Source organism: Pseudoliparis swirei, chromosome 24, assembly GCF_029220125.1.
Source record: "Pseudoliparis swirei isolate HS2019 ecotype Mariana Trench chromosome 24, NWPU_hadal_v1, whole genome shotgun sequence".
NCBI lineage: Eukaryota > Metazoa > Chordata > Actinopteri > Perciformes > Liparidae > Pseudoliparis > Pseudoliparis swirei.
This window is the reverse complement of record NC_079411.1, coordinates 4,812,025-4,825,622: the sequence shown is the minus strand read 5'-3', so window position 1 is coordinate 4,825,622 and position 13,598 is coordinate 4,812,025. Positions and strand designations below refer to the sequence as shown.

Here is a 13,598-nt window from a genome sequence, read left to right as displayed (position 1 = left end):
TTTTTTTTACCATAGCACGATACATTTTTGTCCAATTGGCATGCAACTAATGCCAAAATGTTCATAATTCAATGCCCAATCTTGTGATATGCGAAGGTATGCGCTCTACCGAGTGCCCGTTCTAGTTTATTTATTTATTTGTATGCGTGTTATTCGCATAACACAAAAAGTATTCAACCTAATCGCATGAAATTTGGTGGGATGATTGGTTATTATCCGGGGACCATTTGATTAGATTTTGGGATCGATCGGATCAAGGGTCAAGGTCAAAGTCTTCTTTTTACCATAGCACGGTCAATTTCTATCCAATTGGCATGAAACTAATGCCAACATGTTCATAATTCAATGCCCAATCTTGTGATATGCGAAGGTATGCGCTCTACCGAGTGCCCGTTCTAGTTTAACTTGTAACGGGCACAAAGACACAAAATACTTGATTGAGCTGCTTTAAGAGTCCGAGAGACATTTTCTTACAATAATTTTTTAGTCGTTGGACAAATTTAAATGAAATATAAAGTATGATGAGGAAAAACTCACTTATCAGCCAAACTGTTAAGAGTGAGTTAGAGTAGTTTTGTTTTCATAGGCGAGCCAAGTCGGTTGCAGGCACAGATGGGTTGAAGCGACATCGGCGGCGAGGGTCCGCACGCTCGTCAACGCGTCTGCATTTCTGGGTTCGTGTGTGTGGTTTTTTTATGGTGTGCGATTGTCGGGCACCTTGGTCAACAGCAGCACCCTCTTCTGCAGCCGGCGGACGAGGGAGTCCTGCGCCTCCCTCCTCTTCTGCTCCTCCAGCGCCTTGCCGCGCTGCTGGGTCAGCTCGGCGCGGAGCTCGGTCTGCGCCCGCTCGGCGCTCCTCAAGCTGGGGAGAGGAGACAGAGGAAAGTGCGAAGGGTTAACAGCAGGTGGCGGGGGGAAACCGGGGCGAACGGGTCGCTTGGGCGCTGAATGTTCAGACCGGCCGAGAGAAATCAATTAATTCGGAAACAATGCTCCTCGCCGATAGCCTTGCCAAATAACTCCCGGGCGGCAGTATTTGCAGCAGCGACTTGCGCCAGGTCTGATCAATAGGACAATAATTATTACCACAAGCTCGCTCCCCCCCGACCCGTTTTGCTCTCCCACTCGGCCGTTTCTAATATTTCATAATGAGCCCAATACACCGAGCAGAAGAGAGACGCTCGTTAGCTAATGAAAGCTTCCTTCTCCGCCGTGCACGCAGCCCTCCCTACAGACGTCACCTCGGCCCAGACAGGACAAGTTTAATTAGCAAATTCCCCCTCTCTCTCACTCACAATCCTTCACACACACACACAGCAGTGGTTACTGTGAGGAGTGCCATCAGAATCAGGACCAGTTTAATTAACTTTGTGACAATTAAGGACTTCTCAGAGATACGCTCTAACAGATTAATGGGGAGGGAGGCAGAGAGAATGAGAGAGGAAAAAGTCTGAAGCTAAAGAAGGGATTGTGTGCGTGTGTGTGTGTGTGTGTGTGTGTGTGTGTGTGTGTGTGTGTTACCGGCTATTGAGTGTGTAGTTCTGCTCCTTGAGGGAAATTTCGATCTGCTGGATCTGAATCACCTCCCTGGACAGATCCTCTGGTTTCCTATGAACAAACAAACACACACACACACACACACACAGACAGAACAGTTATCATTCACACGTGTACACGCAGACACACACAATGAAAAATCAATACGACTGAGAGAGCAGCGAAGGACGGAGAACAGATGGAAACGGCGGCGTTTTCATCGTCTTTTGTTATTCAGGCCAGTGGGGAGCTGGGAAATAAAATGACATGAGCAGCAGAGGGGGAGATGAGGAGGATAGTGGCCTAAATACTGGTCACAGTTCTGCAAAACAAACTCACTCCATGGGAGAGATTGACAGATTACACAACACACACACACACACACACACACACACACACACACACACACACACAGACACTCGTACAATGAGCATGCAACTAAGCTGAAGGTCACATCCTCGAACAGAGATGCACCGCACGACCTCCAAACTGTAAAAATCCTGGCCGTTGCCATCTCATCTGGACAGCCAGAGGGGGGGCTATGTGAGACTGCTGTTCATTGATTATAGTTCAGCTTTCAACACCATAGTCCCCTCCAGACTGGCCGGCAAGCTGATTGAGCTGGGACTGAACACCCCCCTGTGTGCTTGGATCCTGGACTTCCTGACCGCCAGGCCACAGGTGGTCAGGGTGGGCAGACACACCTCCAACCCCCTCACCCTGAACACAGGATCCCCCCAGGGTTGCGTCCTCAGCCCCCTACTGTACTCCCTGTACACACATGACTGTGTGGCCAGGTTCAGCTCCAACACCATCATCAAGTTTGCGGATGACACAGTGGTGGTGGGCCTGATCTCCGACAACGACGAGAAGGCCTACCTGGAGGAAGTTGCTGATCTGTCACTCTGGTGCCAGGACAACAGCCTCCTCATGAATGTCACCAAAACTAAGGAGCTGATTGTGGACTTCAGGAGGGTACAACAACAGAGGACGTACTCACCACTGGGGATTAACGGGACTACTGTGGAGAGGGTGAGCGGGTATAAATACCTGGGAGTCCACATCACCGAGGATCTGACATGGTCAACAAACACAGACACTCTGGTGAGAAAGGCAAGGCAGCGCCTCTACCACCTCAGGCAGCTGAGGAAATTTAAAGTTTCCCAGAGGATCCTTCAGTCCTTCTACTCTGGAGCTGTAGAGAGCGTCCTGACAGGAAGCATCACAGCCTGGTTTGGCAACTGCTCCGCTCAGGACAGGAAGGCTCTGCAGAGAGTAGTGCGTTCGGCTGAGCGCACTATTGGAACTACACTCCCACCCTGCAGGACTTGTACACCAGGAGGTGCAGAACCAGAGCCGCAGGATCATGAAGGATCCTCACCACCCCAACAACAGACTGTTTCAGCTGCTGCGGTCAGGCAGGCGCCTCCGTAGTCACGCTGCAAGAACAGAGAGACTGAGACGGAGTTTCTTTCCTCAGGCCATCAGGATTGTGAACTCCGACCTCACCAGGACCCCCACATAGACCCACACAACTGCCCCTCTTAGGCACACACACACACACACACACACTTACTGTAAATATTGTGTTGTTTTTTATTGTAAATAGTGTGTACTTGTTGCCCTTGCACATTCCTGCTGAGCATTGCCACTTTCATTTCACTGCACACCCTGTGTGTGTATGTGACAAATAAAACATCTTGAATCTTGAATCTTGAATCTTGAATCTCTGTCCAAACGAAAGCCATTATCTCTTTATCTCCGGCGAGACGGGTGTGCATTAGGGGAGCTTCAGTTCAGAAACGCTCTGCGGCTCGCAGGTAAAATGAGGACACACCTGAAAACAGTGACGCAGCTTGCCCAAACATCATTAAGACGACTGGGTGAGGAGGTCAGAGTAACTTTAAAAACACAAAAAAACAAATATATGTATATATATATATGTGTATATATATACACTACCGTTCAAAAGTTTGGGGTCATCCAGACAATTTCGTGTCTTCCATGAAAACTGACTTTTATTTATCAAATGAATTGAACATTTCATGGAAAATATAGTCAAGACATTGACAAGGTTAGAAATAATGATTAATATTTGAAGTATTAATTTTGTTCTTCAAACTTCAAGCTCAAAGGAAGGCCAGTTATAGTTTATATCACCAGCATAACTGTTTTCAGCTGTGCTAACATAATTGCACAAGGGTTTTCTAATCAGATATTAGTCTTCTAAGGCGATTAGTAAACACAATGTACCATTAGAACACTGGAGTGATAGTTGATGGAAATGGGCCTCTATCCACCTATGGAGATATTTCATTAGAAACCAGACGTTCCACCTAGAATAGTCATTTACCACATTAACAATGTATAGTGTGTATTTTTGATTAATGTTATCTTCATTGAAAAAACAGTGCTTTTCTTTGAAAAATAAAGACATTTCTAAGTGACCCCAAACTTTTGAACGGTAGTGTATATATATATATATGTATATATACATATATATATGGAAAGTTAAGGCTGAGCAGTCAAGGTATACACCACGGCTGAAAAACCAACAACAACAAAAAGACCTTATGAAAGTTGGTCGGCGACTGTTAGTGCTGCAAAATAACCCACCGGTTGGATAATATTTGGTTTAGATGTTAACCACTGCGAGGAAATCGAAGGTCAACAGGGAGTCTAGTTTCTAAAGAGTGCACTTCAGTGGGAAGTAACTCTAAAGTGTCGTTTAAGCGTTGCAGGTTTTCTTTTAGAAAAGGTTTGTGGTGGTAAGTGTTTTTTGGACAAAGCAGCAAATTATCTTTTAAACTAGCAAGTGCAATTCTAACATTTCCACCAAATGTTTCCTTTTTTCACACGATTAAACCGTGCCAACGTCAGGCTTTGTGCACTCTCGGGCCGCAAATAATGATTATCATTATCGTCGATTTGTCATCTTGAAATAGCTTGTTTTTCCCCACCCAACACTCTAAAACCTAAAAATATGTTATAATGACAGGAAAAGGGCAGTAAATCCTCACGTTTTAGTGGTTGGAAAATGGAACCGGTCGTTTGGCATTTTGACTTTATCAATTAAAAATGGTTGCAAATGAACATTATTCCAGCTTTACTCTTTTAGGAAACAATATATTAAGCTCCGGGAGAAACTTAACTGCATTTCCTGGTCATTTGGTAGCGTGGAACATCGTGCTGAACTCTAACAGAAGGCCTTTTTGGCGAGAGGACGGATCAAACTGTTTTACTTTGGGAGCAGGAGAAGAGATGCATAAAGAAAAAATGTCAAAAACTATATTGGTGGGGAAACTAGATCAAGGACACACGAGACATACTGTGGACACAAACACACAAACACACACCTCAATCTGTATTTATCTCTTTTCTTAGAGACCCAAACGCACCAAAACAGTCCGTTTGTCCGTCTTCAGAACTGAAAATTCATTCATAGAAAACCTCCAACACTTCAACGTCCGTCCCGTCGGGTGACCACCTAACACCCTTATTTTCCCCAAAAATATCTTCAAGCCTTTTCTGTCCCTCTTCTATTCAATTGTGAACCACACAGAAGCAACACAATGGAATCAGCCTGCGTAACAGAAGAAAAGGAAATAAACACCGGCAGCCGGCCAACTGCTGGCAAACCCGAGCTGCGAGTGAAGCTCGCCCTCTCCGCCAGGCGCAGGGATTGTTGTTGGGGAGGAGAAACTTCTCAAAACTACTTCTTCTTCCTCCTTGTTTTTCCTCTACGTGGCAAAACAAAAATGTCCGAATGCTGTGTTGCAGGAGATCAAACGGCCCCGATGTGTTTGCCCCTCATTAACGGCGGCGGCACAACATTTTCTGGCGACACAAAGGGAGTTATAATATGTGAACTAAAGCAAAACAAAAAAGGTGTGGAGCATCTGTGAGAAATTACTCGCGGGCCCGCCAGAAAAATAATTCACAAATCAATAATACAAATACGCACTCGTGTGCAAAAAAACAAAACACCGGCGCCCTAATGCGATATTTCATATTTAATGACGGAACAAGAAGCGGCCTCAACGCGAGGAGGCTTTGTTTTGATGTGAATACTCAGGCGGACGCCGCCACGTTACTGGCGATGGCGCGATATCACGTCGCTCCAGTGTCACCAACTTACTTCTATCGAAATTTGCTGATAATTTAAAACTCCAAAAAAAGACCCAAAAAAAGGCACAATGACACAAATCCCGATCAAAATGTCACTTGCGCCACCGTTCTTCCACTTTCTCATTAAACGCATCAAACGTACCTGAAAAGGATTCAGCACATTACAAATTATGATAATAATGTCCGTTTAACGGCCCCAAAGGCAATCCCAATATGCCGCTAATGCACAAATGAGAATCAATCCTCAGCAGTGTTGCACACGGTTGGATTAAAGTGAACAGACCGCTAAATGAAACACTGGCGCTTTACATTTTAACTCCACATCCCAGGAAAACAACATCCTGATAATTAAGTTGGCCATTTAGGAAACAGGAAAAACAGCTGGAAGGTGTTTCTAACTCTTGATTCGTGGGCTGCATTAACCTTTACTTTACTCGGCACGAGCCTCCCACGTACGGCTGCCCTTTAGAAGCCGCATGTGCAATGCAGTTGGGTTGCTTTTTTGTTTTTTCAGCAGAAGCACTCAGGCAGCCGACGAATGACACGGGGGGTCTGAAGACTGGAATTTTCAGGAAGGGTTTTCAATTTTTAAACTCAATTTACCCAGGGGGACAGCCATAGTCTGACATGCGATTTTCAGAGAAATGATGGACAGCCCGGAGAATTTATTGCCTGTATTAAACTGAGATTGGTATTTCATTCCTGTGATCCTCCCGGGTCTCTTGATAACTGTACATTTACCAAACGCTACGGGCTCCCGTGACACTTTACGCAAGCCAAAAATTAAATAAATACTTCCAATTCATAATACATCTACTTTTTTCTTCCTAACATGGAGGAAGGTGACACACAGACACACACACAGGGTTCCATTTAACATTCTGTTTACAGTTCAGCCAGAGTTAATCGTCATGAAAATGATGAGCGTGCACTTGCATGCATGTGAGAGACAAGGCTGCAGTGTTTATAATCGGTCAGATCGGCTCCGCTGCTCACGAGGAAACATGCAATCATTCTCTCATTACCACTTTTGAGAAAACAAACACACTTGCACACCTCTACAGGCGGGTAGAATCAATCCACAGTGATGAGGCACATTTATTTGGAGAGACCACAGCTCCACCTAGTGGTACTCAATCAGATGTAATGGAAATAATATACTGATCAAAATGTTCAAAAACAAACAAACGCATGGCGACTTCGGTTTTTCTGCGTCACTATCACACTCACACACGTTGACCAAGTCTGACCTGATGTTGAGGCCAGAAGACTGCCCAATGTTTTCCCAGGCTTTGAGCTTGTCCACCAGTCTCTAAGGATTCAAGAGACATTAGGTCACATGTGGCAGCAGCCAAGCGCAAGAAAAATATAAGATGTATGACTATAATTGTGAAAAATTGAAAGTGTGTGTGTATATGTTATATGTATAAATATATATAAATAATATATATTTGTGTATAAAATGTATATATATATAAATATGTATACAAAAAATAATATATATATATATATGTGTTTAAAAATCCAACTACAAAGAAAAGATTTTAAACTTCAAAAATGCAGCTTAAAAACCAGATATGGTGTATTCAGCCAATATTAACATGTCTTCATTGTGAAGGGAGTCATGTGAAGGCTGGTGGGAAGGGATGATGATACTATACAGAGTGAAATGCCCAGCACAACAACAATTTACAATCTCACAACTACACACGTAGTCTGGGGTTTACCTCCTTCTCCAGTTCCATATTCACCAGCTCTTCCTTCGTTTTCTCCATCCTCTCCAGCTTCCTCCTCAGCCCCTCCACCTCCTCTTTCAACAGGCTGCAGTTCTCCCTGCTCTCCCTGAACAGACGGGAGGGAAGGGAGCGAAAACAAAACTCAAAATTAGCTTCACGGCTTGGGGCTTTGTATCTTTTTCTTCTTTGGTTTATTTGATAAGGGACAGTGCACATTAATAAAAACATTTCTGGAAATGTGACAGTTAGAAACAAGAGGCTATTTTTCATCTGTAGTCCCGAGAGGGAGATGTCATAAAACAAACCTAAAAACATAAGATTACATAAAAAATCTGGTGTAGAAAGTGGCATACTTCCCACTACGCTACATTCACACTGCGACATGATGATGACCCGTCTGAGAGATCACAGAAACTACATCTATGATGAGATTAATATTTCTCATGTGCCGCGACTTTTCTCCCACTTTCCCTCAAGAGTTACACATCACCCAACGCCTCCTAGTGCGCAGCATGATGACCCAAAGTCACACTGAAATGCCAAGAGGTTCGAAGCACAGGCTGTAGTCTTTAAAAGTGATAGCCGGTCTATTCTATTGAAAGGCAATTAAAACATTTAAAAAATGTATTTGACCTGAGAAAGGCATTATCTTCTCTGAGGCGCTTCACATCCTTTTCCAGGTCTGGGACCTTGGCCACCTCTGACTTTATATTCTTCACGATGGCGAAGTCTTGCTCCTGGAGGGCGAGACGCCTCTCCAACTCCTGCAAGACAACGAGAGAAATGAGCCGACGGGGAATATCAACAGCACAGGCGTGTCGAGGCTACTGCGAAAGCATTCGCCGCCCTTTGTTTCACACGGGGACACCTGTGAATGACGCTATTAGAATGTTGTCAATTAGAAATGTGTGAAGAATAAAAACTTTTCCAACCAACATATTACAATTTGCAAATGAAAAGTGAAAAAGTTACAAAATTTAAAAAACAACATGTCCAATAACTCAAATGATAAACAACACATGTGACATTGAGAATGTTTATTCAACTGTTTTCTAATGATATGAGATATAATCACTCCGAGTAGCATGTAAACACCATGCTGCTGTCTACAACACACATTGTATATCCTGATATTTACAATATCCGTCCATCATCACGGTTTGTGATTGTCGATCAGTCTTCTCCACTGTGTGCAACATACCTTAATCTTGAGGATGTGCTCTGAGCAGGTGGACTGGGCAGCTTGGAGACTTTGGCAGAGCAGAGAGACTTCCTGATACTTCCTGATTATAAAGCCAAGCAGAAAGAAGTGTTCGGCCAGCGTAATGTATGAAGCAGAACCGGGCGAGTTGGTGCTCTCGGTATGGACCAGTACCTGCGTTGTAAATCCAACTGTTCCTGCAGCTCCTGGTTCTCAAGGGTTTGAAGAGAAAATGTTGAGTCTTGGTTTTGAATCTTCTGCTTCTGCTCTCTGATCTCATCCTTCAAAGCACTGATGGTCTGGGAACAGATGACAGAAGTAAGACAACTTAAAATAAGAGATCAGAGTAGAAATGCAGTAAATGTGGATGTCTGTGTGTGCCTGTGTGTGTGTGTGTGTGTGTGTGCCTGTGTGTGTGTGTGCCTGTGTGTGTGTGTGTGTGTGTGTGTGTGTGTGTGTGTGTGTGTGTGCCTGTGTGTGTGTGCCTGTGTGTGTGTGCCTGTGTGTGTGTGTGTGCCTGTGTGTGTGCCTGTGTGTGTGTGTGCCTGTGTGTGCCTGTGTGTGTGTGCCTGTGTGTGTGTGCCTGTGTGTGCCTGTGTGTGTGTGTGTGTGCCTGTGTGTGTGTGTCTGTGTGTGCCTGTGTGTGTGCCTGTGTGTGTGCCTGTGTGTGCCTGTGTGTGTGCCTGTGTGTGTGCCTGTGTGTGTGCCTGTGTGTGTGCCTGTGTGTGTGTGCCTGTGTGTGTGCCTGTGTGTGTGTGCCTGTGTGTGTGCCTGTGTGTGTGCCTGTGTGTGTGTGTGTGTGTGTGCCTGTGTGTGCCTGTGTGTGTGCCTGTGTGTGTGTGCCTGTGTGTGTGTGCCTGTGTGTGTGTGCCTGTGTGTGTGTGCCTGTGTGTGTGTGTGTGCCTGTGTGTGTGTGCCTGTGTGTGTGCCTGTGTGTGTGCCTGTGTGTGCCTGTGTGTGTGCCTGTGTGTGTGCCTGTGTGTGTGTGTGTGTGTGTGTGTGTGTGTGTGTGTACCTGGTTAGCGGTGTTCAGTTTAGCATCTCTCTCCTCCAGGTTCTTGTTCAGGCCGTCCAGGTTCTTGCGTAGAGAACGATTTCCCTCCACCTGCTCCGATAGTTTCTTAGCTTCCTCAGTCTCCCTCTCCTCCAACTTTTTAATTCGTCCCAGGAGATCCTGCCTCCGGTCAACCTCATGCTGTCGCATAAAAACAATTTTTTTTTTAATGAGTGAGATACAGGTTTTACCCAATGTCTTCCCCGACGTTCATTTGCTTTATACGAATGTGTGTGTGAGGCCCGTACCTCCAAGTCTCGCGCGCTGTCAGACGCAGCCCTCTCGAGTTCATATCGCGCTCGCTTGTGACTCAGCTCCATCTGCTTCTTCTCCTGGTCCAACTGAAGGTAGCGGTTCTTGGATTGAACCTTCTCTGCTGCCTCCGACAACTACAGGGAGAGAGAGACAGGAGAGTCAGTGCAGGAGGATGCACGTTAACGCCGCCTTCGCAATGCTTCCTGGAGAAGACGCCAGTTTTCTGTATACCTCCATGCTGCGTTTGTACCGACTCTGCAGATGTGTTTTCCCCACAGAGTGCTCCGACAGCAGTTGCGGAGGCTCATTGCGGCTGATGAAGGAATTGAAGGACTTCAAGGTTGTGAGCACAGTGGTGTCGTCTTCTAAATCCATTTTGTTTTGGGGCCACTGGTGTCCTAATGCACGAATGGAAAGTTCAGAGATGAGAGCAGTTATAGAAACACAACATAGCTATGCAAGCTAATACATGACAGACAGATCATACTGCTCTACGGGTCAAAGGTCAACGTTATGATAGCCGTTAGCCAACAATAAATAAATGCTTCCTTGCTCACCAACACAAACAACAACAGAAGTTAAAACGAGCTGAAAACAAAAGCTAACGTGTAGGCGATACAGAAACGTTAAAGTAGTTCTGGTACATTTTAATCTGTTCAAACTGTTGTTCTTGCTCCCGTGTCGTAGCGCTAAGTTATATTTAAAGTGTGTATCTGTATGAGTGTGTGTGTGCTAACGCTATGTTAGTTTCTACAGATATTCAGAAGGTTCTAGCATGCGCACACTCCTAAGAGGACCAGCTAGTATTTACGTGAATACCGTTATCTCTTTGAAGCATAAACACTCACCGAGGAAGTGATTTGTTGAGTGAAGAGTTGTAACGTGAGATAAGTTATCTCCGCACTGCTAGCACGCTAGCTGCACACACTGCATACATAAATCCCTCCAGTTGAGCTCAAATGAAATGCGTGAAGTATCGCGAGACGTAAAGCAGTCTCGCGAGAGTGTCAGTTTCAGACCGCTTGAGACGAAGAATACGTTTTACAATTTACACAGTTGTTTTACACATCTTAACACATGTTTATGAGTCAGAAAACGGGTGAAATTAATTCAGGTAAAAGTATGTCAGGGTTCTGGAGCTTAGTCCAGATAAAAAATAACTGTGATGGGAGTCTTATAGGTTTTTATGAGGAGACAAAACATGATTTAGCCTCTATGTCAGTCAACTCAGGTGGATGGAGTCAAAGTCGACTAAAGGAATGAAGATCACCATCAACAACATTTTTGACAGATATTAGACCAACAGAACACGTTAGAATAATTTACTAATACTATTCAACATCAGCTTGGCACCTGTATGGATGCTACAAGAAGGTATGTGACGTAATAGACATCATGTAGTTGCATAGATTGTCCCACAGAGAGCAGCACCGCTATATTCATCAGTCAGTGTGTAACAGCATGGTGAGGGAGCTGTGACTGGCTCTTCATTATGAAAAGGAAACACAGTAAGTGTGGACAAATATATCTAGGTATTGTGCCCACATTGCAAAGTGATAAAGCACTGCAGGCATTCATTTGGCACTGGCATTCATATTTACCCAAGCCTGGCGCGTACAACCTTGTTTTGAAGATGGCAACTGGGCTGATTTGAGCGACAATGTTATGGCCAGAGGCATCAGAATCCATAGAGAGCACCAAGGCCGCACTCGTAAGATGAGAATACTAAACACCGAGCCGCTGTATAAGCAGAGAATAAACAGAGAGAACATGAAGTAGGTCGATTTACATTGATAGAAGTCATCCAAATGTCTTTCCCAAAGTCCCAAGCAGCCACAGAGACGGGTCACTGTATGTGCAAACAGTTGGATGTATTTACAATCTTTGATAAAACATCGCTCAAAGGTCAGCAGAACTCGGGGTGGTTAAATGTCAACAAGACAAACCCAAACCCCTCTGAGCTAATGTGGCAAATATAACCTGAAATAATAATAAAAGCACCAAAGTACAATCCCTCATTTAAGAAGAAAACAATCTATCTAGTAACTTCTGTTGTTTTTTTTAACATGATTTAATCATCTTCCTGTTCGCAGGAAGTGTTCAGCAGCAACAGCTTTACGCCCTTGACATTCGCCGTCTTATCCAGAGCGATTTGCAGCACAAGTAGAAGGACCTTCAACGACTAAACCGCGACACCAAGTTCCCGTGGAGAGCGGCAGGTCAACAGGTCAGAGCCGATGCCCTCCTTCCGGAAATATTCATGAGAAAAGAGAGCTGGGCCACACTGAATAAAAGCTAGAGGGAGCCACAGAGAGCAGTTGTGCGTGATCCACAGGGGGACTGGGGTGGAGGAGGGGTGTGAATTCGCCTGAGAAGGTCAGACGAAAAAGACACGTCCTCCTCCGAGTGACATCAGAGCTCCCGATTTCGTTGTCACTGTCTCTTCCTCTCTCATCCCTTCGCCCCCAAGAGTATTCCGTGGGCCTCGCTCCTCTCTTGACCCCATATCTCCCCGTGCTCAGTGGCGCGATGACACTTTGCTCGCCCCACTGTCTGTCTTCATCTGTCACGGTGTGAGTCAGTCACCCCCCCCCCCCTGTTTTTCTCCCTCTCGGGTATCCCGGTGCCCTCCTCCACGTCTCCACCTGGATACCTCGGCCCTCCCGAGGTCGACCTGGATGCAGCGATCGCTGAAAAGATGACGCAAAATGTGCACAAAAACACACACTCACACACACATTCAGATGCACATACATGTTGACACACCAACACACACATCATAATAAGTAAATCAGCAGAAGTGCCTGCAGATGTGCCCTTCATCGCCATCTGTTGTGAAACAAATTTGAAAGCGTCTCGCAGAAAGTCATCCTCCATTCAGTGGCTTTCCCACCCATGAACATGGAGGCTGCAGTGGTTCGATGTGTTGTTATGTTGTCGTCTTGTTGGTAGCAATTAGGTTCAAAATGATGCAAATAGCCATTTAAAAAAAGAAGCAGCTTTTAGCATCACCAGTCGTCTGAGGTGGTAAAGTTAAGTCTTTCAACTCAATTACCACGCGTCACTTTTATTTTTCTCTGTCGTTTTTTGAGCTCTCCTCACGGGAGCTGATGCACAAAGGCGAGTCAGTCCAATCATGTTTCGCTCACAGTAGGTAGGGAGAGAGAGAGAGAGTGAGAGAGAGGGAGAGAGAGAGAGAGGGAGAGAGAGAGAGGTTACTTCAAGGTCACCCGGACACAAAGTGTTGCTTGAATCACGAAAGTGAAAACTCTGAATGTGTGAGGGGAGGACTGAGGGGGAAAGTGGGCATTTCGGGAGCGACAAAAAAAGATATTAAATATATGAGAGGGAGCAGAGGAGAATGGGAATTTGCATTTCACGATGGGTCCATAAGATGGAAGGCGGGCTAAGATGGAAATAAAGGAAGATAACTATTGGAGACAGAAAAGAAAGAAATTGCAGGGAAGGACTGAAAAACAAAGTTAGAGTTTAACCGAGGCAAAGGTTAAAGACAGGAATCTATAAAGTGGAGATTGTATCTGTTTCTAATGAAAGAGGACAGAGTCAATAGCTGATTCAGGTTTCCTGTGTTTGTCGAGCCCCAGGGAACACTTCAGCAATATTAGTTTATGGGTGACGCGCATGCTCGTACGCAAACATAGAAAGAGAGGGAGAGGGGGAGAGAGAG

General features: G+C 45.1%; 1 protein-coding gene across 1 annotated transcript in view; it reads right to left on the bottom strand.

The window, feature by feature from the left end:
- The window catches only part of mad1l1 (mitotic arrest deficient 1 like 1), a 50,088-nt gene extending 39,253 nt beyond the window's left edge, over window positions 1-10,835 (bottom strand). The window contains exons 1-11 of the mRNA XM_056410096.1: window positions 10,759-10,835; window positions 10,142-10,308; window positions 9,904-10,044; window positions 9,617-9,796; window positions 8,776-8,900; window positions 8,602-8,683; window positions 8,034-8,164; window positions 7,392-7,506; window positions 6,915-6,976; window positions 1,522-1,608; window positions 718-862 (exon numbers count right to left, since the gene is read on the bottom strand). Coding sequence (XP_056266071.1) covers window positions 718-862; window positions 1,522-1,608; window positions 6,915-6,976; window positions 7,392-7,506; window positions 8,034-8,164; window positions 8,602-8,683; window positions 8,776-8,900; window positions 9,617-9,796; window positions 9,904-10,044; window positions 10,142-10,285 — 1,212 coding nt within the window. The 5' untranslated portion in view covers window positions 10,286-10,308; window positions 10,759-10,835. The remainder of the gene's footprint in view (window positions 1-717; window positions 863-1,521; window positions 1,609-6,914; window positions 6,977-7,391; window positions 7,507-8,033; window positions 8,165-8,601; window positions 8,684-8,775; window positions 8,901-9,616; window positions 9,797-9,903; window positions 10,045-10,141; window positions 10,309-10,758) is intronic.
- Window positions 10,836-13,598: the final 2,763 nt, after the last annotated feature.